Raw genomic sequence first — 27,429 nt, forward strand, 5'->3', positions numbered from 1 at the left:
ATTGGTTATAGTGAATGCATATCTGTGTTTATATTATATCAGAATAGTTTCACTAACATATGAGTGTTGTGCAAAATAGTTGACTTGTTTCGAAAACTTTGTACAAAGCTATTGGGAGATGAATGAGTACATGATTTTGGCTTGAATGACATATGTAAAAGAAGCTTTTGATATTGCTTTGCACTCTACTGAACATGCTTTTCCCAGACAAAAAAAGATATATATTATTGCATGTATATCACAATTACTAAAAAATAAAGTAGTCAAGTTAGGGGGGGGCATGTTTATTCTCACACCCATGTCCACATCCTCAGCTCTCCACACAACCTTTTGTGATATATTTTGTGGGAAAATATAGCATAATTTATAGGAAGAATGAGCAAAAGTGTCTAATGAAGATTGCCCATGCTAACTGCACTGGTCAGTCTTGATTCTATTAAAGACAAGGAGGCGAGCATTATGCTTAACTCTTTAATTTGCCACCAACACAGCAATTCAACATCTTTAATAAACTTTTCCAAAACAAATGTTTCTTTCTGCTTTCAGTAAAATAAATCTTTAGTTTAAAAGTGTGTTTCTCTTTCCAGAGGCTCTATATCGATCTCCTACAAATCCCAAGATCCTCCTTGTAAACAGTATTCCTTCCTCCACCAATCCGGTGCCTGTCTCCCCTATAAGGACTCTCCCTACAAGGTTCCTTCCTCTTTCTTTGTCTGCAGAAAATCTCAAGTCTGAATAACTTTCCAACTTTCAATCCCTCCTCGAGGCTGCTGCGGTCCTGACTTGCTATCCATAAGGTCCAACGGGACAACTGGGATCACTCTTGCCTTAGCTAGCGATGCTCTCATGCAGGTTTCTGCTCTTTTCCTACGAGAGACACAAAATAATGTAAGGGAGGGAATGCGATGTTCTGACTCAATCCGAACAGTTTCATATACATTAGAAAGACAATCTTAATTCAGTATTATTGCATTCATTTGGGTGGGATATAATGCTCGCCTCCTTGTCTTTAATAGAATCAAGACTGACCAGTGCAGTTAGCATGGGCAATCTTCATTCTATGACAAGACAGAGGCGAGCATTATGCTTGTTCAAAGCTCTGTACCGCCCTACCAGCCATTTCTGACACTGGCTTAAAATAGAAAGTTTTAAAAGTAGATTCTGAAGACCAATCAGCTGATTTCATGATGTCTTGTAAAGACACTCCTACCGAAAAAGCTCTAGAAGCCATTGCGCCTCTAACTGAATGTGCACCAAAAAGGGTTAAATCAATGCCTGCCCACTGCATCACTTCTTTCACCCATCTAGCGATTGTCACTGTAGCTATGGCATGATGAGGCTTCCTACGCGCAATTAGCAATTGAGTGACGCATTGCAGCCTAACCAGCGCTGTGGCAGCCTCATAGTCTTTAATGCACTGCGCTACGCATAGCTTTTTGTTATCGGGAAAATAGGGATAGAAAATCACTCTGGAATCGGATTTCATTCTCTGCACAATAGTAAACGCAATTCCTTCAGGATAAAATATCTTTCTGTCTATCTCTAATGCTTTTACATCTGAAACTCTCCGACATGCTGTCAGGCAGAGTAACATCGCCTGTTTCCCTGAAAGCTGAGATCTGGATAGCTGACTATTTTCTGACCACCTCATAAACAACTGTAGGACGTCACGGACGTCCCATTAGGTAGAATATGTGGGCTCCGGCGGCCTCTTTAATCTAATCCCTCTCAGTAGCCTGTGGACTGCTGGATGTTCTCCTACTGGAGCTCCTTCCACCCTGTCGTGCCCTGCTGATAGGGTGGATCTATAAACTCCCAGAGTCCTGTAAGCACAGCCTTCGAGAAATTTGTTCACTGGGAAGTTAAGGACCTGTACTACAGGTGCTGAAACGGGATCCAACTGCAGGTTTGTGCACCATCGCGCTCAGGCATCCCATGCCGAACTATAGCTCCTAAAGGTGGAAGGCGCCCAGGAATCTCTGATAAAATCTGCCGCGATCTGTGAAATTCCTGGCAGTTCCCATCTCTTCCTGAAATTCTGCATGCTATGAGATGCAGGGAGCCCGCCTCCACTAGAGGGTGATACTGTCCGGATGGGCTGAGGAGGAGGTCTGGGCGGTGCGGAATCTTCCTCGGAAAATCCGAGGAAAGTTCCATCACTACTGGAAACCAGGGCTGGGATTTCCAAAGGGGGACCACTAGTACCAACTCTGCTAAGTTTCTGCGAACCTTCGCTAGAAGTCTCGTGATCATTAAGAAAGGTGGGAATGCGTAATGAACTGCTCCTGTCCACGACTGTAGGAACGCATCTGTTCCCGCTGCACCCGGGTCCATCCTCCAACTGAAGTAATTGGTTGTCTGCGCATTCAGTCTGGATGCAAACAGATCTGTGTGCAGGGGACACCACACTTGGTTTAATTCATGGAAGACTTGGGGAAGAAGTTTCCAGTCGCTGGAATCTGTCAGGTATCGAGAGTTCCAGTCTGCTATGTCGTTCTGAACTCCCAGAAGATATTCTGCTGCTACTGATATCTGATGCTGAAGGCAATAGTGCCAGAAGTCTTTCGCTAGTTCTGCAAGCATTCTCGATCTGGTACCCCCCAGTTTGTTTATGTATCGTACTGCAGAGACGTTGTCCATCTTCAACAGTACGGAACACTTGACTCTGTCATTGGTGAAAGCCTGAACCGCGAACAAGCCTGCTAATAGCTCGAGGCAGTTTATGTGCAGATGTAATTCGTCCTCTGACCATTTTCCTCCGGTCTCTAACTGACCACATCTTGCTCCCCACCCTGCTCTGCTGGCATCAGATTCTATTATGAGCTCTGGCCCGTAGCCGAAGATGGCGCGACCGTTCCAGGCTTCCATGTTTTGCAGCCACCAGTGAAGCTCTGAGATTGCTTCGCTGTCTAAGGTTATGAATTGATGGTAGCCTAGACCTCCTTGCAAGTGTCTGGTCTTGAGCCTATGAAGGGCTCTGTAATGTAGTGGGCCCGGGAAGATGGCCTGAATGGAAGCTGCCAGAAGCCCTACTATTCTGGCTAGATATCGAAGTGAGATGATCTTCTTCGTTAGGACTGTCTTGATCTCCTTCTTTATCGCTCTCACTTTTTGGTTCGGGAGTTCCAGTGTTGCTTTCACTGTGTCTATGATAAACCCCAGGAATTCTATTCTTTGAACTGGCTGTAATTGAGACTTGTCGAGGTTCACCAGGAATCCCAGCGAAGATAGTAAGGTGAAAACCCAACGCACATCATTGGCTAGAGAGCATTTGTTCTGGTTTAGGATCAGAATATCATTTAGATAAATTATGATCCGAATACCTTTCTCTTATGGCCGTGGCAACTGGCCTCATCAGCTTGGTGAAGGCCCATGGGGCTGAGGCGAGACCGAAAGGAAGGCATTTGAAATGCCACACTTCCCTGTTCCAGCGGAAGCGTAGGTACCTGCGATGGGCTTCTGCTATGGGCACTGTAAGATACGCGTCCTTCAGGTCTAGATGTGCTAGCCAATCCCTATTGCGCAACAAATCTCTGAGAAGATGGATTCCCTCCATCTTGAAGTGATTGTACTTCAACCATTCATTTAGGTTTTTTAGATTGATAACTGGACAGACTTTTTCTTTTCTGCGGACGAGGAACATATTGCTTATAAACCCAGGGGAAAACTACGTCTCGCGTTCTCTCGCACCTTTCTGGAGAAGCTTCACTAGCTCGCTCTGAAGAAGCGCTGCTTCCTGCTCTGATAGGTGTATCACTTGTGGCTCTTGGCATTGAAAGGGGTCGCCTAAAAAATCTATGCACAATCCTGCTACGGCGTTTAAAACCCAAGCATCGCTGGATAATGTGCGCCAAGCGTCCAGAAAATGTAGGGTCCTGCCCCCCACTTGCACACTCGGGGTACTCACCGCCAGTGGCACCTGCATGTCTGTAGGATCCTCTTTGCCTGCGACCTCTCAGAAACTTCGTCCTGGAGGGGAAGAAGGCGTCTTGTTGTCTTCCCTCCCAATATTGTGCTCTGTTACCTTGGGGCCTGCGATGATAGGAATATCGACCGGACGCTCGGCCCCTTTGTTGTCCGGTCCCGGCAAAAACTCTCCCGGGAAAGATTCTTTTAATGGTGCTCTGCGCTTTTTCGAGGGCTGAATAGGTTCCTACGAATTGCGACATCTCCTTCGCAAATGCTTCACCGAAAAGCAGACCTTTTGCTCCTTAGCCTGCCTCATACGACGCTAAATCGCTTAACTTTGAGTCAATTTTTTGGAGCACTCCTCTTCTCCTCTCAGAAGAGCGGGCGCAGTTGGCATTCCCCAAGGAGCACATGGCTCTCTGTGCCCAGTTAGCTAGTACCAGAGGATCTATGGGGGTCCCAGTGTCTTTGGCCTTCTCAACCAGATCCATAATTTTCGCCAGTGGACCTGCTAAATCCAGTACCTTGTCTTGGCACCCTCTCCACGCTCTATCTACGCCCTTTCTAATGTCTTTAGAAACCTTTGTTACGAATGTGACCATCTTCGGGTCTAGATCGGGGGTCTCCGATAACTTGTCAGGGAGGTCTGGGCGGGACATTCTGCTCTCATGCGAGATATTACTTCTCTCTCAAGTGGTTTGCGTATATGTTGCGCCATGTAGAGCGCCACTTTCGGGGAAGGTATCCACTCAGATGATTTTGGATGCCTAATGGCCTCCGGATCAAACATATCGTTTGTGTCCTCCTCTTGATTTAGAGTCTCCTCTTCTGCTGCGGGGTGCCCTGGAAGGTCTTCCTCTTCCCCTCTTCATCATCGGGCGAGTAGCCTTCGTCTATGTACCCTAAATTATTCACCCCTGGGGCAGGGGGTCTGGGCAGATATTCTGCTGACTTCTCTAGGAAGGCCTTTTACAATGTTGCGACGGGGTCGTCTTTCTTGTTTGGGTCTTGGTCAACCCTCCTTTCCTTGCTCGGGGGGGGTCAAAGAGACTTTGCTCTTCCGAGCCTTACACCCCTGCTCAACCCCACTATGAGGGTGTCCAGTCGACGGGCCTTCGCCTGGGCTAAGCGCCCTCTTTTTCCTAGGGGATTCCTGTTCTTTTTGTAATATCCATGCTTCAAGCATGTCAAGTCTCTGAGCAATAGGTTGTACTCCTTTCGAAAGTGCTAGAGAAAGGGAGTCGCCCAATATTTTTTTAAAACTGAGAGACGGATCAGTTTCTTGAAGAGAAGGTTCCTCCTCCCACTCCTCCTCGGTATACTCAGGAGTCATAGAATGTTCCCCTTCATAATGAGCCATAATGTCCTTTAGTTAGCAGAGCTAACGTTCTTTTGTCGACTGAGAAGATCAGCCTCACAAAATGAGGCAGCTGTAAGACTGCAGGCCTTCTGGAGTCACGCAAGAGTTTCTGTAATCGCACGTGCTCCGTGACAGGAAGTAATTCATCTTTTTTTTTTATTTTATTTTTTTAGTCAGAGGGCACTCCACGCAGCTTTTCTCCTCTCGCTCGCGATCGTAATACGAATGCCGGAGGGGCTTTGGGGAAGACGGGAAGGTTCGAGACCTCCCGCTTCCCCAGGGTCCTAGGGCACGCCTGCCGTGCGACGTGCTGTGGAGCGGCCCGGATGCCTCTCACAGGTGAGAGCGCCTGCAGCTCCGGCTCCGCCTCCACAGTCTCCCCAAGTTCGGGTTAATTCTATTCGTAGGGCACTTCCGAGCCGCTTTAATAAGATTTGCAGCGGGCGCAACGGCGTCGCTCTATAAAATACACTCTCAAGAGCACTAATCACGGAAGAAATATAATATAAATAATAATATTCAAAACTAGATAATTTTCTTCTGTATATATTTTTTTTCTTTTTTATATATACGCTGCGGGATAACGTTCAATATAGTCGTTTTAATCGAATTCAGAAACAAAATTAACTTTAGAGTCACATTTCTGTTGGCAGCAAAAAGAAAGAGGAAGAGTCCTTATAGGGGAGACAGGCACCGGATTGGTGGAGGAAGGACTACTCTTTACAAGGAGGCTCTTGGGATTTGAAGAAGATCGATATAGAGCCTCTGGAAAGAGAAACAAACTTTTAAACTAAAGATTTCTTTTACCGAAAGCAGAAAGAAACATTTGTTTTGGAAAAGTTTATTAAAGATGTTGAATGGCTGTGTTGGCAGAAAATTAGAGAGTTAAGCATAATGCTCGCCTCCGTCTTGTCATAGAATCCAAACAACAGGGTCCCTTTTGCACACAACTAAGCTCTGGCTTACTTCTGGATCATCCATGATAGGTTCTGCAAAAGAAATTAAAACCCAAGTGAGCTGGCAGAACACAGAGAGTTTAGCAATTTGAAATACAATAAAATAGAATCATTGGGTATTATTCCTAAAGGCAAATCTACAATCACATGCATGTGTACAAAAAAGCCAGCAGGTTATGTTTGCAAATGTAGAGGGTTTGCCTTTGTTGTCTCTTGGGCAGTTATAACAATGATGTATCTCTACATTTAAAAGGGGAGACCAATTGGCTTCATGAATAATTTTTGGAAACTTGAACTTATCACCCATGAAAGCCTGAAGAAGTCATAGCAGGGTGGGTGTATGATTTCGGACTTTCACAGTTCCAGCTTCTAGGTGTTGCATGCTGGTTCTTCGATAATGAGCTTCCCAGTTTTTTCCCGATTTTTGGCTTTGTCCCATAATTGCTGCTTTACTGCCAGCTATTGATGAACCGTAAATGAATAGTCTGTGTAGATATAGCAATGGTGCGGAGGATGAAAAAGTAAATAGGTAGCTTTGCCTACATAGGTTTGGCTATAGTTGGACCTTTTGTGGCACCGATGGATGCCACATAGTTTTTGCTCAGAAGTGGTGCTTCAGCACTACCATTAGTTTTGGTTCAAAGGAACTACACTAGCACCATCTGGTGAGGCTGCAAAGTTTTGAGTAACTGAAGTCACTTTTGCACCACCCGGAGTGTTGGCTGAGAGGTAGGCCTCTGTACCTCCATTAGCTTTTGCTCATTGCAGCCTTTTATAGCCACACACTGAGGCTATATAATGCCATATATAGTGCTTTAGCTCAAACATTCGTTTTGAAACCTGGGTGGCACTTTAGACTCAAACAGTGGCAGTCACAGATATCCATATGAATAGATGGCGTGTGGCATGCAGCAGCATGTGCAGTCTAACAGAAACTCGAACTGAGGAGAAGGATGGGGCTGTGAGGGGGTTGGGCTGGAGTTGTGCAGGAGGCACTTCTCTTCCATCATATTGCTCCTTGGAGGAGCCATTTCTCCCTCAATCAAAGCCACAACTGTTGAGTCTTGACAATGTTGTGCTCTCAGGACTTCAGTGTGGACTGAGATGAGGCTGCTTTCACTGTAAAAGTACCCGTGTATGATGTTTTCCTCCCTGACACACGGTGTGACACAGCAAGGATTTGGCTTCACATGATGCTCTCGCACACTAAGTGATGATCACAATTCGGGGTAATATGTCAGGGTTTATTGTCATGTTTATATTATGTTCCCTACCTGCAGAGTAGAATGGAATTGTCCGATATTCTCTAAACTGGCCTCACTGGAAAATCCGAGTACAGATAAAAGAAACAATGGTTATCTCTTTGTGATCACTGGATTTACTGTGAGGATGCTAAGCTCTTGTAGTGTCCCTTTCTTCTTATTCATGGCAGAACATGTATCTCTTTTTTACAGTGGATAACCTTATCAACTCTTCTAACCTACAATAAAATATCACAAGCAAAATAACAACTTCAGGCTGTGTGAGAGGCACAGGTGTTTCAGCAAATAAGGTTTACCGCTAATATTTTACCATTTCTTTGCTACAAAATGAGGGGGAGATCTTCCACATTCTACATTTACCCATCCCCACCAGCCAAAATTCCTTTTACAATAAAAACAATGGTAAAACATTTGCAGTAAAAAAAAAAGGGTTGTCAAAAAGACTGCTTCTGTGGGGAGATGTATAACCAAGGGCCCGTCATGCAAAGAAGACGAACATAACGAAAGTCACATTATGAAGCTAGGCATTGAGCAGACGCCCCAGCACATCCCATGCCCTTTACATTTGGTATCCTCAAACTATTCACAAAAACACTTCCTGCTGTGACACACATGGAACACATGGTAACAAGATGCTCCGTGGAGAGTAGATACCACGTGGAAGGCCTTTCTCGTGGCTAAAAGTCACTTGAACAGAACAGTGTTCTACTCCTATAGAGATCTAATACCATACCAAAGAGCCTGCAAATGTATTTCATGAAGCGGTGGCATCAGAGTTCTGTACATATTCGATGGCTAGGACAGTACTTCTATAGTCAATGCAGATTCCAATTGATTAATGCATCTAAGAAAGCACTGACCCGGGGAGTGTTGGTTCAGAATTGAGTATTAAGGAAATGATGGATGCCTGTTCAAAATGTATCGAAGCTGTAGAGCAATGTAAAGGGCAGCTCCAGAGACAGCTTGTAAAAGGGGGCATGGAGGAAGCTGCTCATCGAACCTGTGGCACGCAGAGACTTCAGACAGATCTCCATTACCAAGAGAAGGCCTGGCTAGTCGTGCCTCGCGGCTCGGATCATCCTACACATCGATAATACGCGGCTAAGTGGGGCCAGGCATGTGTGTGGACAGCTTACAAAATGTAATGCGACTTAAAGGCCCTGTCACATTATATTCACAGCACTATATCAAGGGTGGACATGTGCAAAGGAAAGACTGAACATGCTCCTTATTGTCAAGTGCACTTCAAACAGGAGGGCTCATGTAGGATCATCCGAAAATTCAAAGTTATGCTCTCCACTAAGTTCAGTGCTTAGTCAGTTTTTAGCAATGACCATTGTTTGCACTATACACACATGTATTTCAATTACCTTCTATAACAATAGTACGAAAAAGGGGCAATTCATACGAAAGGAATCTGATCAAAACGAGTATATTCGTGTGAATGTATAGTCATGCTGTTTGAATTATTTAGTGTTTGTTGTATGAGACTAATCAAACTAAGCCAAAGTTAGCAGACACTAATTTCATGCCAATGGCCTCTGGAGGTCCAACAAGGTCTTCTCAAGACAATTAAACATGTTCAAATTAATGAATCTAAGGAATTAAACAGCACCACAATAGTTGAGAAAGAATACGCATGGAAGGACAAAACAGACAATTTGTAAATACATTTTGGAAAAATAAAACATACATATTTTCATAACATTAACAAGGTCGAATGCTCAGGGTAAGAAATAAGGGTCGCAAGTGAACAGTCCCTGAATGTGTTCAGTTTGCAGGGGTGTGAAAATGTACTATTCTCTTTAAGATGTTAGGTCGTCCTCCTCTTTTATGGAACATATTAAATTATAGTGCGGTCAGCTTGCTATCCTGCCAGTCCCTGTTGCTATGTTGAAATGACACTGGCTCTCGACCAATGAATGCCAATGCACACGGCCAAAACCTTGCTACCATGCTAAAGTAGAGTACATGTTTTTAATACTTGGTATAACTGTTAAAGGTATTTGTACCGCGCACCGTCACCATACTTTGTTTTACTCTTGTGGTATTCTTGAAGGTGAGATTGATTAATCATAATGCACGCTTCGATTCACAATTAGTACATTTTTAAATATTGGCATTCTAGCTATTTTGATCTTAATGTAATGAAATCTTTGAATATTTCTTAAGTAAAGGTGAAGCCAGCCCGTTATACACAAGGCCCACTTAAAGCCTCCGGCCTTGACAGACTGGCTTCAGATTCAGTATGTATAAAAGACATCAAGAACATATGAGTATGTTCAGGAGATCTATACATTGGGCCTCATTACACGTTTGCCGGTCCGGTAACTACGGCACCGGTAAGCTTGCCGGTACCGTAGTTACCGGACTGGCAAACTACGAGGTCTGCCCGCGGTTCCCTGTCAGCCCGGCACATACAACCTGCCGGGCGGAACGGCGCCCGTGAGCAGACCTACCCGGTAGTGTGGGATGTTTTTACCCATGCATCCGAGCCCTACCACAAAAACTGTGCCTTACTGGCATTGAAAACATCATGAAGGCCAGAACTTCCCAAAAAATGCACAGGGAAATGCATGAAGAATAGGCTTCCACCCATTTTTGCCTATGTTGTGGGCACAGAAGGGCACTGCCTAAAACCACCATTGGGCTACACACAGTAGCCTGAAACCATTGCAAAAGGGGCAATGCTGATTGCCAAAAGCAACCCATAACTATTGGGAATTCATTTTCTTCAGGTCAAATATGGCTAAATTATGGGCACAAAATTATTTTACTGCAGAACCACACCAGTGCCATGTGCTGAACCTGGATAATATACTTCCATGTAAAATCTCTTGTTTTAAATGCATTAATTCAAGACTGATCCAAAAAAAAATGCATGCAGTACCCGCTTTGGACTCAAGGCGGCGCTAGCGGTCTAAACTCTGACAGGAGAACTGCTACTTCAGAAGCTAATCAGCCTTCTGTGACAACAGGGACTTCAAAGATTGTTAGTTAATTGAAAATCTAACCACCCGCTGTTCCCAGAGACAATCTGATTTGATTAACAGGCCAAAAGGCTGGGAAACCTTCTCACCTCAGAAAGCCCAGGATATCAAATGGTCATGCTAACCAAATGCAAAGTGGCCCCCTGGTCTGTTGAACTCAGCTTGCTGGAGCCCACACAAAAGACCTTTTCCCTTGAATAGGATGTGGTGATTTTGACTGTTTCCTATCAACAAAGATCTGCCAGCCAGGAGAGACATGTGATCACTGTCATCCCCAAACTTTGGGGGCGGACTCAAACACTGAAGTACTTTGAATTGAAAGCAAATATATATTTTACAGAAACACTGATAACTCTTGGTAACCAGATGACAGAAATGTGAAATTTGGGGATACTTAAAATGAAAACTTTGCCCACAATTCAAGCCCAGACTCCAATGTGTGTGATGTTCTGGGGCAAAACCCTGCTATTTATTGATACTACAGGCTCTGTGTTTAAGCTAGAGACATGGGAATTTACTGGAGTATGTATGGACAGGCCGTGTATATGTGTATAATTTTTAATGAAAAACCAATGTTGCATAACCCACTTAAATCGAAAATAAGTTGCCATTTCTTTACCCAAGCTCCTAGAAACGCCAGAGTTGGAACAGTGCCTACCTCATGTGATATATGATGTGTGTAGGTGATGTAAAAACAACTGTGTATTTGGGAAATATGTATTTGGATCAAATATAGATTTGTGTGTAAAGATGACAGGGGAGGGCCCTCTGGCCATACAATCTACCTCATCACTCTGACTCACAACTCAGTTCCCCCAATCATGGGAGCGGGGAGAATTGGGCCAATGACAAGTAGAGAGGGGCAGGCTTAGCTAGGCCCAGGCACACACCCATTTTCAAAACACATAAAAGACTGCTGGGACAGGTAGAGACATTCAATTTCATTTGCTGCGGAGCATGCTGACCGACGATCCAGAGATGACCGAACATCCAGAGATCCAGACTTCAAATCCATCAATCTCCAGAACCTGTAGCAGAAATCAACTCCAGAATTTGTAGCAGAGAGGCCTGAATCCACCAGCTGAATCTCTTCAGCAGGCCTCAAAACTAACCAAACTACTCAACAGCCGGGCGAGCTGTTTGAAGTTTTGCAGAGAATTTTTGCAAGAACCTGTAGCAGTACCCAGAAGCAGTGTTACATCCAGAATCCAGAGAGGCGAGACCAGCAGAGCAGAGCTGACCCAGATCGCTGTGAGCAGAACCGGTGCCTGATTGACCCGCCGAGCAGACAGAACCGCAGCCGGACGTGTTGACCAGATCCGTGACGAGGCCTAGTTCAAATTTATATTGTGAGTACCTAGCAGAACTGTGCAGAACCAATCCTTTAGTTAAAATAATCTAATCCAAACTATTTTAACCTAAGTAGAACTGCCTCCTAGAAATAGTGTCATCTGTCATTTTTAAAGCTGCACAACTGTCACCTGTCAATTCTGCAGCTGCAAGCTGTCATCTGTCATTTTGAGTTTACTTTAAATCCGAAAAACTACCTTTATTTAATCGTCCGTATCTCTGGAACCGTTTGGGCTAGGAACGATATTTAACTTTCATCTGAAAGCTTATAATCTAAGCTTTCAAAAAAGCCTGGAACCGACTTCCTATTCCTTATTCTTTTACCGCAATCGCGATTCACGCACTCACGAAATTTACCGCGATTTGCGATTTTGGCTCAATTTCTCCACTTGTCAAAATAGCAGCTCCATTCTTTCTTTTGTTAAAATCCGTTTGCAACTTGTTAATAACTCATAGAGCATTGCTAAAGTGAGCCTGAACTAATACCAACACGCATCTCCCACTCACCCTGAATCTCTAGAGGGAATTAAAATCAGTTGGCACATTTTCCCATCCATTGCCATCACATTTAAAAGCATTTTCGGCCTGTGTTTCAAACTCCTACCTGTTTCATCTAAGCTTGCTGGGGGGGAACTGAATTTCGTATTGTATTTGATTGCATTCCTGAGAACTGTGTGCTCCTCATTCCATCTCCTTCCATTTCTTACATTGCATAGGGGAGAGGGGTGAATTGCCAGAGAAAAAGTGATTATTTTATCTTTTGCTAAAATCATATCAAGTATTTCTGTACTGCATTTTATTCCTCATTGCTTTTCCCTTGAAACCATAAAAGTATTTTTGCTACTTTATCCATCCTATACTAACTCCTCATTGATTGTAAATAGTGTGCTAGTGCCTGATTACCCATTGTTGATCAACATCAATCATATGTCTAAGTGTACTATCAGATATTAATTTATTATAAAAGTGTGATAAATATATTGTTTAAATTTTCAAATAAACCCTTTAATTTGCAAAACAAACCTATTTCTTGGCTCAGTGGGGTCAGGGGATTCTAAGAGGGGGTGTTATACAAGGGTTGTCATCCAGAGTACTGAACTGGATATAAAAATACATCAATAAGGGTTTTCCTCAGCATCCCAGACTAGGTATTGACTTAGCTGTAGTGTTGATTGAATATCGCTTACAGTAGTGCCGGCACCGTTACTAACGGTACCAGCGCTACCGGCCTCCCCAACGGCCCCATCCCCGGCCTCCCCATTCCCATTGAGCCCTGTGGGGCTCAATGGGAATGGGAGTGATAAATATCGGCACCCGGCAATGGGCAATTACTGGGTCCAGTAGGCCGGAATGCCGTGTTAATTGCCCATTGCCGGGTGCCGGTAAAAATCTGAACTGCCTCCGGTGGCAGCTGTGCCGGTATTTACCAGCATGTCTACCACCAACCCTATAATGAGGCCCATTGTTTGCAGAAATCACCACATTCATGTAGTTATAATGAAATAATCATTTCATTGTTCAGTCATAGCAACCATGGAAGAAGTACAATACTGTGCACACCCATCCCAATAATATACGATTACACCCTTGTCTTCCATCAATGGGACCCAGAAACATTATAGCGCCACAAAAGAGTTAATGGCTCAGCAAGGAAGTTCTTCTAGCTAGAGGTTGCTTTAAAAACTGCAATGGGCACCAACTAATGTTTAGTGTATCTGTCCACAGCAAATACATCAGTGCTGGGCAACATTGCATGAATTGTCTCTCTCTTAACATGGGCATCAGAGCTCTAGTGCAATGATGACAAGTCTTTGATTAGTGCCCTTTTGTATTTCGCATGACTCCAGGGCGTCCTTACTTGCCAACCACAGCTGATTTCTTAGGTGAGATATAACAGAGTGATCCAGCTGTGCTGGATAGGTCAAGTAAGACCCTGCATTTAATTTTAGCATGGATGTCTTAATATGTCAATACCAGGGAATTCCATATGCACCCGTATTGTCTATAATGTGTGCAATAAGGATCAAAACGATTGAGTCCAGACCACTTTGGTGTTAGCCCAAATACTAAACCAATGCAAAATTGGCTCCGTGGGGTTGGTTCTCTTTATATGGCATGCCATCACTGCAGACTTGCTGGCATTGACTTTAAGATCTTGGGTTGTCATGAATTCTGTGTACACTCTGTTAAGGCGCTGTAGGGCTCATGGTGTATGGGCAATCAGAACTGTTTCATCAGCGTATGCAGGAACAAGCAGTGGTCTCGCTCCCAAATTTGGGATGTCTGGGATGGCCTTTACCAGGGCATTTTGTAAGTCATTAATGTATAATGTGAAGAATCGTGGGGCCATTACACATCCTTGATGTAGACCTGCTTTCACTTGAAAGTAGTTTATACAGTGTCCATTGCTGCCACTATGCACACAGGCTTGTGTGTCCTCATGTAACATGGCCAATACATTGAATATTTCTGTGGGAAAATCCCTGGGACCTGAGCAAAGACCATAGTTTATACTTGTTTACCTTGTCAAAAGTAGTGCTCAAGTCCATAAAAGCCAAGTATACCAGTTCCCAACTTAGATACAAGGAATGAATCACAATTAGATACACGTTAAAATGCGTTCACTGGCACCCACTCCCACATAAACCCCAATTGTATGTCCAAGGGAATATGATTAGAGACACCACAATATTCAATTTTGACCCAAAAAGTGCTCTACCAAAGATTTTAAATAAAGAGTCTAGAAGTGAAATCGGCCTATAGGAACCAGAACGTCTAATGGGCCTTTCTTAAAGATAGGCTGTACTTTTCCATGAAGTAAGGAATTGTTTCATGATGCAAGTGGCATTAAACATATTGTAAGGATTGATGACCACAGTACAATCCCTTCCCTGAACAAATCGTCAGGAATGCCATCTGGGCCCGGAAAGCGATTAAGCGTTTGATTCATTATCACCTCCTATATTTCTTGCATGAGAATGTGACTATTTGAGCTTCTAATGTAGCATGGTTGTATAAAGAAACACTTTGACTCTCCAACTGAGGGAGCCGCTCCCATGCACTCTGGACCAGGTCCGGTTTATATAATGTTGCAACGGAGACACCCACGTACAATCCAAAACATATGTATCCAGCCCAGGACAATCCCTTTTATACATGGGCCCAGAGATACCAGTTCACAGAATATCTTGTTGTTGTTATTGTTGGCTGCCTGAACCAGATCTTCCCAGATCTTTGAGAGTCACTTCTCCAAGTGTTAACTACACTCTTATAGTTGGCTCTAGCTGCACAGATCAGGTTTTTTTCAAACGTCCAGTGTTTTCAATAATGAGATTAGGGACCTTCTTGCCACCTTACATTCATTATTAAACCAATTTCATGTCGTAGTTTTGCATCCTTAGTAACCTCTCTCTGAAATTCAGTAGACATACTACGGCACAGGGATTTAAATTGAACTATGATTATAGATGGTTCATATGGCTCCTCCAGAATAAGATTAATTGTTGGTAGATGGTTAATAATAAGGTAGCTGGTTAATACTAAAATTCTGGAGGATCACATCTTTATTGTTTACTTGCCACCTTACTGTGCATTTGGTACTGTTTGCTACATTCAAACCGAGGTGGGGAATAGTATGATTAGCTCTTTGCATGTTACAACCAAAGTCTTATGCCAAGGGATGATGGTCAATTAGTACATCTTCAGCTATATGAAAATTGACCAACTTTTTCCAATGTCTAATCGGAAAACAATAGTCTATCGTTGTACTTCCCTGAGTGCTCCTGAATGTGGGTCTCCGCAGTCTATTGCCTTGGGTGAGACCATTTAAAGATCTTAGACCCCATTCATGTAACCATGACAACATTTTTAGCCCAACAGAGCATGTTCTTGGATCCATCGTGTTGGGCTGTTGCAGACCTTGCAGCATGTTTTCTGTATTAACCAGGAGATCAGAGGGCAAGCCATTCTCAAATACAGCGTTAGAACCACCTGCTGAAATCACTATGCATTCTCCTAGGTTGATGTTACAAAAAATATCTTAGAAACCTTGTTTTAAATATATTAAACAAATGTGCTTCATTCAATTTCTGAAGAGTATTGTAAAAATGCACTATGGTAATTTCGGTCAAAGGCGCTACAGTAAATTTAACTGCTTGCAAAAAGGAGATTGACTGATCTAACTCCATCAAATGACAGTCATAGACGGATTCAATGAAAATAGTCATGCCCCCAAATGATCTACCCCACGCCTTTGCACTGGAATCTGAAATGACTGATATCCATCAATAGAAAGAGCTCCAGTTGGGCATGTCCCTTGTAGCCAAATCATCTCAAACTGATTCAGTAAGACTCATACCTTGGCGTTCAAATGTGCTCCTTGTCCCTGCTTTATTCAATATTAACAGCAATGCCACATTATCTTCTGTGGCCTCATCTGCCAGAATTATCTCTTGCCCAAATGGAGTTGCAAGATTTGGGGTTGCAAGGCTTGGAGAAGACGCCACTTCCGAAAACCCATCTTTGGGTGTCACTGCTGTCTCTCTGACCATGGTTCTCTATTTGGGCACTAGTCAGTCTATCTCCTACAAGGAATCTAGGCAATCAATATGAATAATGAAGGGTCCGATGGACCTTGTGCCAATGCTACAGTAGGCAAGGTTTTTGACAATGTTACCGCTTCCGATTAGAGGTTCCCGGCCGTGAGAGATGTATGTGTTCCCAATTCTTGATATCTTGTCATTGGTGCCAGGATACACCAACTGCCAGGAGGAAGACCCTGGGGTAGATATGCCTCCAGAGGGTAGAAGTGTCAACGAGGTCCTCTGACCTTCCCCCCCTAAAATAAGAGTTCAGAATATGGCAAGTTATATGCCGATTATCGAATGACACAACAATTCGATCTCCCTTGAATGGTTTCATTGTTTTCCCCACCCAAGGTGTCTTTATCACCATCTTAATAATCGCCCCCTTGCACCACCTGATTCGCTAGATGCCACCCCCCTCTACTCCCTGTCACCCGGTACAGCTGTTCCCGTCCCCGTTCCCCTATGTATCCCACCCCTCACTGCATATCTGTTCTGTTGATACCTTTGAAAATCGCTCCGTTATGTATCTGTATTATTGTATACCTCTGTAAAGTGCTCTGTTGCTTATCAAAACCAGGTCTGTGCTCAATAAATACAATAATAATAATTATTATTATTATAATAATAGCAGATTTATTGCAGGTGCGTCCAAATAAGAGTTGGTCTAATGAGCCACTTTGTTCTTTAATGATGTAGCTGATTCAACATGCTGAGTTTGGAGACTAGGCGCATCTACTATGACCCAACCAGGGGCAATGCTGCCGGGGAAGATTTGGCGCCATTTTAGAATCCAACGCTCAATCCTTTCTGATGTGGTGCAATTATATCAGTGCAACTTTCTCAGATTCAGTTTCATGTAATGAAGTCACAATCATTTGTATTTTTAGGAAGGGCTACAAGGGTGGAACTAAAGATTATCTCTCAGTTGCACTTTTGGATGTGCAAGAAAATCTATGTGGTCAGGTGCTTCTAAATAGTATAACTAACTGGTTACATGTTGAGTTGATACAAAATATTTTTTTTTTAGGTTGATTGTACTAATACAGAATACAATTTTTCTGAAAGCCCAGAACTTCCTCTTAGCATGTGTGCAGCTGCAAACACCCTACAGTACAGTACATAGTGAAATGTTAAGGACTTTAATCAGTCATTTGTATAGTCATAACCTTGACAGTGTGACATGGTAATTGATGAAAACAAACTAGAACCTTTGATCTGTCTGGAGGAGCCAGACGAGTATGGATCCTTATTCCCCTCTTGTTTTTGTGATTCAGAAACACTGCAGCTGTGAATCTGCTACCACTGGAGACTTCCAAACCCACTTTAAATGACACCAACGTGATTGTGGATGATACAATTAATGCGTCCCTCATTTCCAAAGCATTTCCTGGATTGCACAAACTGCGCCATATGTCTAACAAGGCGTGTGTTATGAAAGATTAAATAATACATGTCAAAACAACTAAGTATATGGTGAGTCAATAGACGGTCACTCTCAAATTGAATTTATTTAGCCAGAGTAATCCCGCTGAAAGGGGGTTTATCATTTGGGGGTGCGATAAATTCCATCTGCATCTCGAAAAAAGTAACTTGCACCTGCCCAGGTAAGGAGAGAGTTCCACCTTGTTTGCAAAGTTCTTTGGGGGACAGGCGAGCGTTTTATTGGGCATAGACCAAAGGAGCAGTCTTGTATGGTTCTGACGTGCAGAGGCATCAAATGTAGCTTGTCAGTCTAAAGAAAATCAGTTGTCGAAGACTACCGTCTTTGCATGATTAATATAACACCCAAAGCGTCCTTGAGACCCCCTGCTCTAACGGATAAAAATCTGGAACTCAGCTGAGCTAGTCATGTATCGTGAGGCTCTCTGCAAAGCTCTTACATTTCCCAGGAGCTAAATACTTGGGATGGATGTGCAGTGTTAGGGATGCAGCATGCAAGTTGGGAGTTAATTCTATTTGGGAAGATTCAGCAATAATTGTACCCTCATCGAAAGTTGGCGAAGGATGTCTTTGATTAATAGTTTCTGTACTGGATAATTGTGCCAGATATGGGCTAGAAAAAAAAATGCATGTAGCACAAAAAGACTTTCAAGACTATTTGAATATTCCATATGAAGATAGTATACAATACCTTTGGTCTGGGTATATTACATGTAGCAGCATTTTCTGCAATTTAAAAACAAGGTTCATATGGTTGTGGTCCCAATTTCCGTCCTATCATCTGTGCATTTTATATTCATCTGTTTTCGATAGATAACTGTTAGAGACGTGTGGCTATCACCCACTCTGAAAAATGTTAGGCATCGGGAAACCTAGGACCTATGCGTGTAGCTTGCTGATCAACGTGTTTAATTTCAACTACTTTGGATGTATGTGAGCCTGACAGATGAGGAAGAACCATCATTCTGTATGTATGCCTAGTTCTTAAACGTTCAGCCTGACCGGCTGGTAGTTCTGCCCCTACCCGCAGATTTTTCCATTCATGACGGTGCTGGTGCTTCCGGGTTCCCATTCCCGTGGAGTCCTATGGGACTGCACAGGAATGGGAACTTACCTTTCCTCTGCCACCCATAATATCCTGGTGTTACCGGGATATGAGGCAGCAGAAACAGTAAGATGAATCTGCCGGTACCGGCAGACTGGTAATGATGGCCAATGACACTTTAACCCCTCTTGCATCTCCCCTTCCCTCTATACAGAATATCTATCTCTTACATATGGGAGCACTTTCACGTTGAAACATTAGCACTGCAACAGAGCTTCTACAAAAAGAAACAAAACAAGTTTAGAGTAAAAAGTGTGTATAGCCTCTTTGTACCATGCTTGTTACCAGAGAATAATTGTTTGTCTGCTAAAGCGACACAATGCACAAGTAGTTTAGCACACATTGGTTGTTAATAAAACGAGTGTATACTGCACTCTGTTTTTGTGCAGTCACCATACAACTTTACAACATGTTTCTTTCCTAATATTTGTCATGAGAAATTAATCGAGAACACCGTTGTTTAAAGCGTGCACTGGCTAAAGCGTTGTGTGGAATTGCACAGGAAAGCAAACTACATCAATGGAATAGAGAGCAATTAATTATTCTTAAACTGTGCTCTCAGTCAGCCATTTTTTGTGGCTTCTCTATGTGACAATTGGGCTTGTGTAAACCATTATATGTCCCACTGTGGCATAGTCTCCGGAGCACCAGATTTGTTTTGGCTTTTGGCCATAGGGATGCATGAAGATGTGTCAAGGCTAGTCTTGTCCTATACAAGGCAAATTATGTTTATAGCAACGCAGGGTTCGGGCAAATCTAGCCACAGGTCGGCTTTCTCTTTAATTTGTGACAAGTCTGAATACAGGCATTAGGGGTGTGCAGTGGACGTACATCAATCATGCATGCCCTGCTATTGACACAGACCACCCAGATAGGTATGCTTCTTTTTGTGGTAGTGTGCAACTCTATCAAATCATTCACTTTCAGGTGAGCATTTGTAGATTGCAACACTCTCAGGTTCTCGCATGTCATATGTTAGAGATTAGTTGCTTCTCAAGTCCCAAGTGTTGAGACAATAAACTACACATATAAGAGGGTAATGTATTACACCTGAACTGTCCCTGCTTGATCTGTGATGAATTGAGAGCTCTGAAATGTTTGCCAACACGCTGACTTTACAAACTTGACTATGTTGAGTTTGTGGAAATGCTAAACTATGCTACAACAAATGTCTACTTTCTCATCCATCAACCAGAGGGCTAAAAATTCCCTTGCTTCCCTGGGTTCGTCAGTATGGACAGAATGTTCCCCTTTAGATTTTATTTTTCTTTCAACATTGTGTCCATAAAAAGGTTTCTAAATATTATGACACATAATCATGCATTACATTTGAGTTCACACCCATTAACCAATTGCACCTCCATTTAGTTTGTGATGATGAGAAAGATTTTCTCTGCCAAATAAATCCGAGAACTCCTTTAGTTTTTCTACTTCCTGAAATGCATACAGATTTCGTGGATCCAACCGAGAAGCCCATTGTTTCAGGTATTGGGTCTTTCCTGGAACCTCTGTCCACATATGTTGATGTTGTCTTAAAACCTTTTGTCAGCCAGATGCAATCATATGTGAAGGAGGCCACATCCATGATATTACTTCGTGATATATGGAGTGTGCAAACAAAAGATATCTTGGTGGCCCTTGATGTTGAGGCATTGCACATCAACATACCACAAAAGGAGAGTCTTAAGCTAATTGAAGAATTATTGAACGAGTGTACAAATGAGATGAGGACTGCACCCACACAATTCATAGTGGATTGTGCTAGGAAAGCACTTACACATGTGTTCTCATTTAAGATCTGCCTATACAAGCAAGTCAAGGGTTCAAGCATGGAGACTACGTTTAATCCGGTTGTAGCTAATTTATATATGGCGGAATTCAAGAAATCATATATTTTCTGTAAAGAAAGCCCTTTCAGTTCAAATAAAGTCACATGGTAGAGATGTATTCATGAGATTCCTGTGGTTAGGAGGGATAGTGAAAGAGAGTTTGAGTCTTTTAGGGCTGGGCTGAACAGTGTGAATGAACATTTGCAATTTACAATGTCATTGCATAGTGCAGAAATTGCATATCAATATATAATGATCATTAAACAGAATGAGCAACCGATCACCTCGCTGTACAGGAAGCCATCAGACCACAGCTGCCTTTGACACTATGAGAGTTTTCACCCTAGGTCTTTCAAAGACAAATTATTTGTTGAACAATTCATATGGATCAGACGAATTTGTACTTTGAGGGATGACTTCGAAAAACATGCAGGTATCCTTTAGAAAAGACTAGCGGAGAGGGTGTGTACCCGCAAGGTGATTAGACAAGTCAAAAATAGTTTGCAGAAACAGGAACAACCTAGGAAAGTTACACTGGTATGTGTTACAACATTCAGCTCTGTGAGCAACCAATTGAAGAGTATGATACAAAATAATTGGCACATTTTAAGAGTGCCAGGTTTTTCTTTGAACAAAACTCTTTTTGCCTTTAAAAAGAAGTCTAAGGCAGTCACTGGTACATACTCAACATGTGAAGAAAATAGAAATTAGGTCAATTTGCCCGTCAATGGGTTTGCCACCACTGAGCAGACATTTTAAATGTGGAAAATGTTTTTTGTGCTCTTTAACTAGAACTTTGAAGAAAGTTGACCTGAATGCAAGAGAATGGGAACTGAGAGGATTTATCAAGTGCAGACCCAAAAATGTAATCTATGGGATGAGGTGTCCCTGTAATTGTCTGTTTGTCGGGAAGACTAAACGGGAAGTCAGGCAGATAATCTGCAAGCATAGATCCATTGTTAAAAACAGAAAACATGAAAAACCCTTAGTGAAAAATTTTGTGAGGCATCAACAGACATAAAAGGATATGTTTTGGTTTGTTATACAGGCTGTAGATCAGGACCCAAGGGAAGGTACTGCAGATGTGTCTTTGAGCAAAATCGAACAAAGATGAATAAAGACTCTGAACACAGTGGAGCAGGGCCTAAATGTGTGTATAGAATGGAATACCCCTCTTTTTGGATAGTTCATCATTACTGGCTTAATGAAACCTAGGAAGGGTTACATCATGAGATGCTCACCGGGTGATATTCAGTACTCATAGCCTTGTTTAATCTGTTTTTTGTTTACATTAGTCCCTACAGTCTGTGTCTGCTTTGTAAGGATAATTCCCAGATACCCCCAGTGAATCCCTATGGGCATTGGTATATAATCATCATGACTGGGTATCGCTCTCATTACCTGTTACATTTCAGGGGCTGAGATTGACATAAGAGGAGTTGTAGAATGAGGCTTGAAAATAATAATTTTTGCTCACATTTTTTGATAAAGTTCGGTTTCCATTCTCGGACAAAACATGGGTCCGTGCGTAATATGGGAACTGCAGTGTAGCGGTCTAGTTGAGGAGATAATTCCATTCCAGCATGTGCCATCAGCGCAGTGTTCTTTAAATCGGTGCCGGGAAGCGTTGTACTACAAACATTCATAAGAATGGTGCTGGCGGAGATGTGAGGAGTAGGAATACCTGATGCTGGTCCATGGGAGACACGGTTTAGAAATGTGAGATGGGCGTTCTGAATACCGGTTTTTGGATACAGTAGATTCAAGGATCCTATTTATTTCAACGGCATGGGAGCACTTTTTCAAGGTGCATTGGAGGTAGAGGGACATAGACAATTCCACTTTAATGGTGCACGCAATTTGCAATCATGTCTACGATCGATTAGGGAGTTAGTTGTTTTAACCTCTAAATTTAGTGTTATGGTATTCGGCACAGTGTTGTCTCATAGACATGTAAGAGGATCACACAGATTTTATGTGTGGATTACCCATGTATACACTGGGGGCAAACTCTGCTTTCCCTATGTTCTGAGTGACTAGGGCCCATTAAATTAGGTATATGCATTGGCAATATGGCAGAGTATTCATTTGGTCCAAATTAATTATATGGGAATGGGGTATTAATTGCATCTCATATTCATAGGGAGAAAATGAAAGCGCCCCTTTAAAAAGACCAGCATATTAATCAGCCTTGATGAATGAAGAATTCTCAACTTTGTCGAGAAAAGCTTATGAATTAAATGAGTGAGGGATTTTTGTGGACTGGGTTTATAATGCCATCTGGGGATTTGTTTAATATTAATGTGCTGTGGATGTTTATAGTATCTTTAACTTATGTTTTTAGATATGTGTTGGATTGATGTCATCAATCAAGATATTCACCAAAGAAAACATGAAAATATAACTCAAAAGTCTCAATGCAAGGGGCACATTCAATGTTGTGAACAGTTTTTTTTTCCTGATGAAGGCCTATGAACATGGAAAAGGGAAACAGAATTAGATGGTTGTATCCTCACAGATTGTCCAAACCACAAGGTGTCAACAGTATACATGTAGAGAGAACCAGTGATGTGATGTCGTCACTGAGGGCTGAGTCATTAGACTTGAGTTTCTGACATAAGCAGGTGTCACCACCATTTCTACTCCAGTTGATGTTAAAATAAGCTACACACATCACCTTGGGTGGATTTTAATGCAATAGTCTGAGCCTGGCCTAATAGGTTATTTTGAATACCATATTACTGTGGAATCGATATGAAGATGGTGATGTATACTTGATGGAGGATGTCCATTGTAAATACACCTTAGCGACCTCCACTTTATTAACTCCTTGAGCATACATAGTATGTTTTTATATGGTGAATCTTTTTCATGAAAAGGTTTTTAGAGTTTTTTTGTATTTAATAAAGACTGTTGTTGTTTTTTACACAAAATTGACCCTGGTTCTTAGACAGTCCTACTTTTGTCCCACTTTTGAAATGTTCCTCTCGGGCGCTGTATTTTGATCATTATCATTACCAGTGATATGAGGACATGATTTGTATGATCATTTCTGTTTCCCCTTTTTTTGTTACTTATTTTAGAATACTCCAAAACAGAACACAAATCAAGCAATTTACATAACTGCAATGTAGATGTGGTAGCTCAACACAGATGACATGCTTTGTTTTATACAAAGAAGAACCCTATTAGCTCTATTCTCATCATGATCTGTAAATGTGATGTCTGATAGTCATGACAGAATGGCACTAGGGAAATACACTTCTTTTCTGAAGCCTATTTCACTTGCTACACGGCCCCTGTGATAATCCCGATTGTTTCTCTGATTAGAGAAGAAGAAACTTCAAAGACTTTCTAAATGTCTTTATGTGTGCATTTGATGTTTTATCATTTTTATCGTTAAGCATGCTTATAAAGGGCTGAATTGGTTATCGTTCACAGTTGAAAAAAAAGCACTAGTAAGCTATCCATGTGTTTTTTCATCACACTTTATTTCAAGTCACTTTTTTAAGCTTGAAACTGAATCTTGTTCATTCAAAGATTTGTCAGTGTCTTCGTGTTGGGTGTCATGAGTCTGTCCTTCATATTAATAGCCTGAATGATTTTCTGGTATCTTAACTTATTTTTGCATAAGGTGGAGCATATACCTGTCAACTGGACTCCTTTAATTTGTCATTGGATTTAATATATTTATAAGAAAATATGTAACATTTTGAACAAAACGCCAAGTTGTGAGAGAAGACAAAGAATTCCATGCATTCCTACCTTGCCAAGTACTGCCCTGAAGAGGGGTTCCTTTCTTCTGTCTCCAAGCAGTTTATTGTGCTTGGGATGAGGGCCAGTTCCGGCTGAATGAGAGTGGCCGCTGCCACCGCGCGGGCCACCAACTCCATGGCATCCTGTACAAAGTGCTCAAAAAGCGTCTCTGTGGTTTTCCCATGTGCAATGAGACCTAAGGGCAAGCCTTCCGTCCTTAGCTCCTCTACATTTTGGGAATCACCCAGAATCCAGTGAAACTCGGGCAACATCACCCCGAACTCAGTGGCCGTCTCAAAGATGCGCCTGGTGTTTTCCATGTCACAGCCAAGCATGACGATGGTGGAGGATGTGTCTTTAATGCTCTCCAGGTGGAACAGCAGGTAGCTCAGCAGTTCGTTCTTGGAGGTGTGGTTGCTGGTGATGTTGATCACGGCTCCCATGTGGAAGTTGGAATGGTTCTGGGTGAGGGTCAGGAAGTCTGTGATGTTCCAGTCTTCTTGGCATAGAATCAGGCTGAAGTTATTCCAGTTGTTCATCGCCAGTATCGAGAAGGTCACGTCAGCATGGGAGCTCAGCGAGCTCTCGATGGCGAGCTGTAGGTGAAGGGGGTTCTGTGCAAAAAACAAAAACAGCCGTTGTAAGACTGTACACAGACAGATTGATCATACATACACACCAGGCATGACTGGATTATCTTTTAACACATCCCTTGTTTTGCAAAACAGTGATCACACTTTAATTGCATTGCATGTGGGGGAGTGTTTGTGTGCGTGTGTGTGCGCACAAAGGTCAAATATGGCAAGAGATGTTGATCCTCTTCCAAATGCACACATATGACTGTGATCCCACAAATGCCATAAGTCCCCTCTGGCCTCGCCCATCAATTTGAAATTCCAATACCACAGAGAAGAGTGCTGACAGCACATTAACTAATTCTAATAATCCTGGATACTAAACAATGGCTTCAAATGTAGGACCACTGAGATGAAAACCATATGCTTACTCGCTCTATTAATGGACTTTTAAATATGATGAGATAACCCAAACAGTTGGTTTATAAACATCCTTTCCCAAATTTAGGTAGCTGCATTGATGAATATAGAGAAAAGAAGAAGAAACCTTTACGTGTATCCAACCTCCCAATCATTTATAGGATATAACATAAATCTGTATACAAAATATATCAAAAGTATTTTTTTAAACAGGATAAAATCCAAAATTAAATCTAAAAAAATTACCATCCAAAATAATAAGAGATTACCCACAATACAGAAATGAAGAAGCATACTAAGTGATATAACAGTTTCCTGAATGTGCGGAATGTGAAATACAAATTACAAAACACAAAACAAAGTGTCTCTAGTCTATACAGTAAAGATAACACTGCCAATGGAACCTTGTCATGCCTATCGGTCATAATATGTGCATGGGTATCGTGACAAAGTTCCGTGCCCGGCGCTGGGTGCTGACAGCGTCGGTGCCCTAGCAGCTGCAGAAACCTGTAAGCTTCAGGACAGTGACCACAGCAGAAGCATGCTGGAAATTACCTGGAACATTGTGCTACAGGGTATGACATCGAAGAGGCCAGTCACATAGGAACTACCACACCCATAAAACCCCTGGAGATAAGACAGGAAACACAATCCATACCCTCCCTGGCCAGGCTCCAGACCCAAGGTGACATATTTAGGTTGCACCCTAAAGAGAATATAGTACCTGTAGGGCCAGACCACTCCAATGGACTTAACCAATTTAAGGGAAGCCAAAATATAACACTGCCAATATACATGACACCTTAGAACAAATGGGGCAAATTAGGGGGCCAGTGATCCTGCAGAGCTGGCAGCGCCTGCATGCTAGGCTTCGTCATCCTACATTTAGAAAGCGGGTCAGCTGATTTAGGCCAGGGACTACCAAGCACCACCTATTCCAGCAAGGGGAGCTGGGAACTCCAATATGAGGATCGTCATTCCTTAGGGTGTAGTCCAGAGGACACTGGAGACCCACCCATCCCCAGGGATCTACAAGCACAAGTACTTCCAATCACGTATGCACACCTAAGTCTATTTTTTACCCAAATAGAGGGTTCCAGGTCTCTAGGCCTCTGTTTTAGTATTTTATTTGGTTCTCTCACCCTCATGCTATAAAGATTTCTCATGAAGCTTTTCAAGCATGAAAGAGCAGCAGGAGAAGGGAGTACATACGCTAGAGGAGGAGAGTGCAGGACCAGGGGAAGGTGAAGTATGGACAGGGTGCTAGAGAGGGAGAAGTTGTTGAAGGAGGAGCTTGAAGAGAGTAAATGGGTGTTTGTGGAGTCTAAGGAGGGAGTTGCAGATATAAGGAGAAGGTGGAAGAAATTGAGGAGGTTGAGGAGTTTAAGGGGAAAAGGGAAAGTGGATGTTGCAGAGTTTAAAAGGGATATTGCAGAAATTGCATAAATTAAGGAAGAGGTTGAAGCATTTAAGGCTGAGGTTTAAGGTGGAGATATTGTAGAGTAGGATCTGCTGTCAGGTGCGAAAGTCAGGTGTTGGAGGAAGCAAATAAGTTGAGGAAGGTTGTGCATAGATGAGGTGGGAGGTGCTCAAGGGAGCGAAAACATGCCAGAGAGGAGTAGGAGGGAGGAGAAAGGTGGTGCTCAAAGGAGCAAAGACATGACAGAGGATGACCGTAGTACTTAAATAGGCAAAGAATTGACCAAGGAGGATGGTGGTGCAGAAGGAGCAAAGAGGTAATAGAGTGCAGAGAGGAAAAGGGGAGAGCTCAGAGGTTCTCTTTTGTGAGCTAGCCGGGGCGAAGAGTGGGGCCCAGAGGTGGGCAAAGAGAATGAGTGCACTAGCATATGATTTAGGCCCTAGAGAGGCAAACAAATAGAGGGTGCTGCAG

At 42.6% G+C, this 27,429-nt stretch overlaps 1 protein-coding gene across 1 annotated transcript in view; it reads right to left on the minus strand.

The window, feature by feature from the left end:
* GRIN3A (glutamate ionotropic receptor NMDA type subunit 3A) overlaps positions 1 to 27,429 on the minus strand; it is a 1,167,194-nt gene that overhangs the window by 866,051 nt on the left and 273,714 nt on the right. The window contains exon 2 of the mRNA XM_069630814.1: positions 24,553 to 25,157. Coding sequence (XP_069486915.1) covers positions 24,553 to 25,157 — 605 coding nt within the window. The remainder of the gene's footprint in view (positions 1 to 24,552; positions 25,158 to 27,429) is intronic.

This window comes from Ambystoma mexicanum, chromosome 6q, assembly GCF_040938575.1.
Source record: "Ambystoma mexicanum isolate Mex_15411 chromosome 6q, UKY_AmexF1_1, whole genome shotgun sequence".
Taxonomy (NCBI): Eukaryota; Metazoa; Chordata; class Amphibia; order Caudata; family Ambystomatidae; genus Ambystoma; species Ambystoma mexicanum.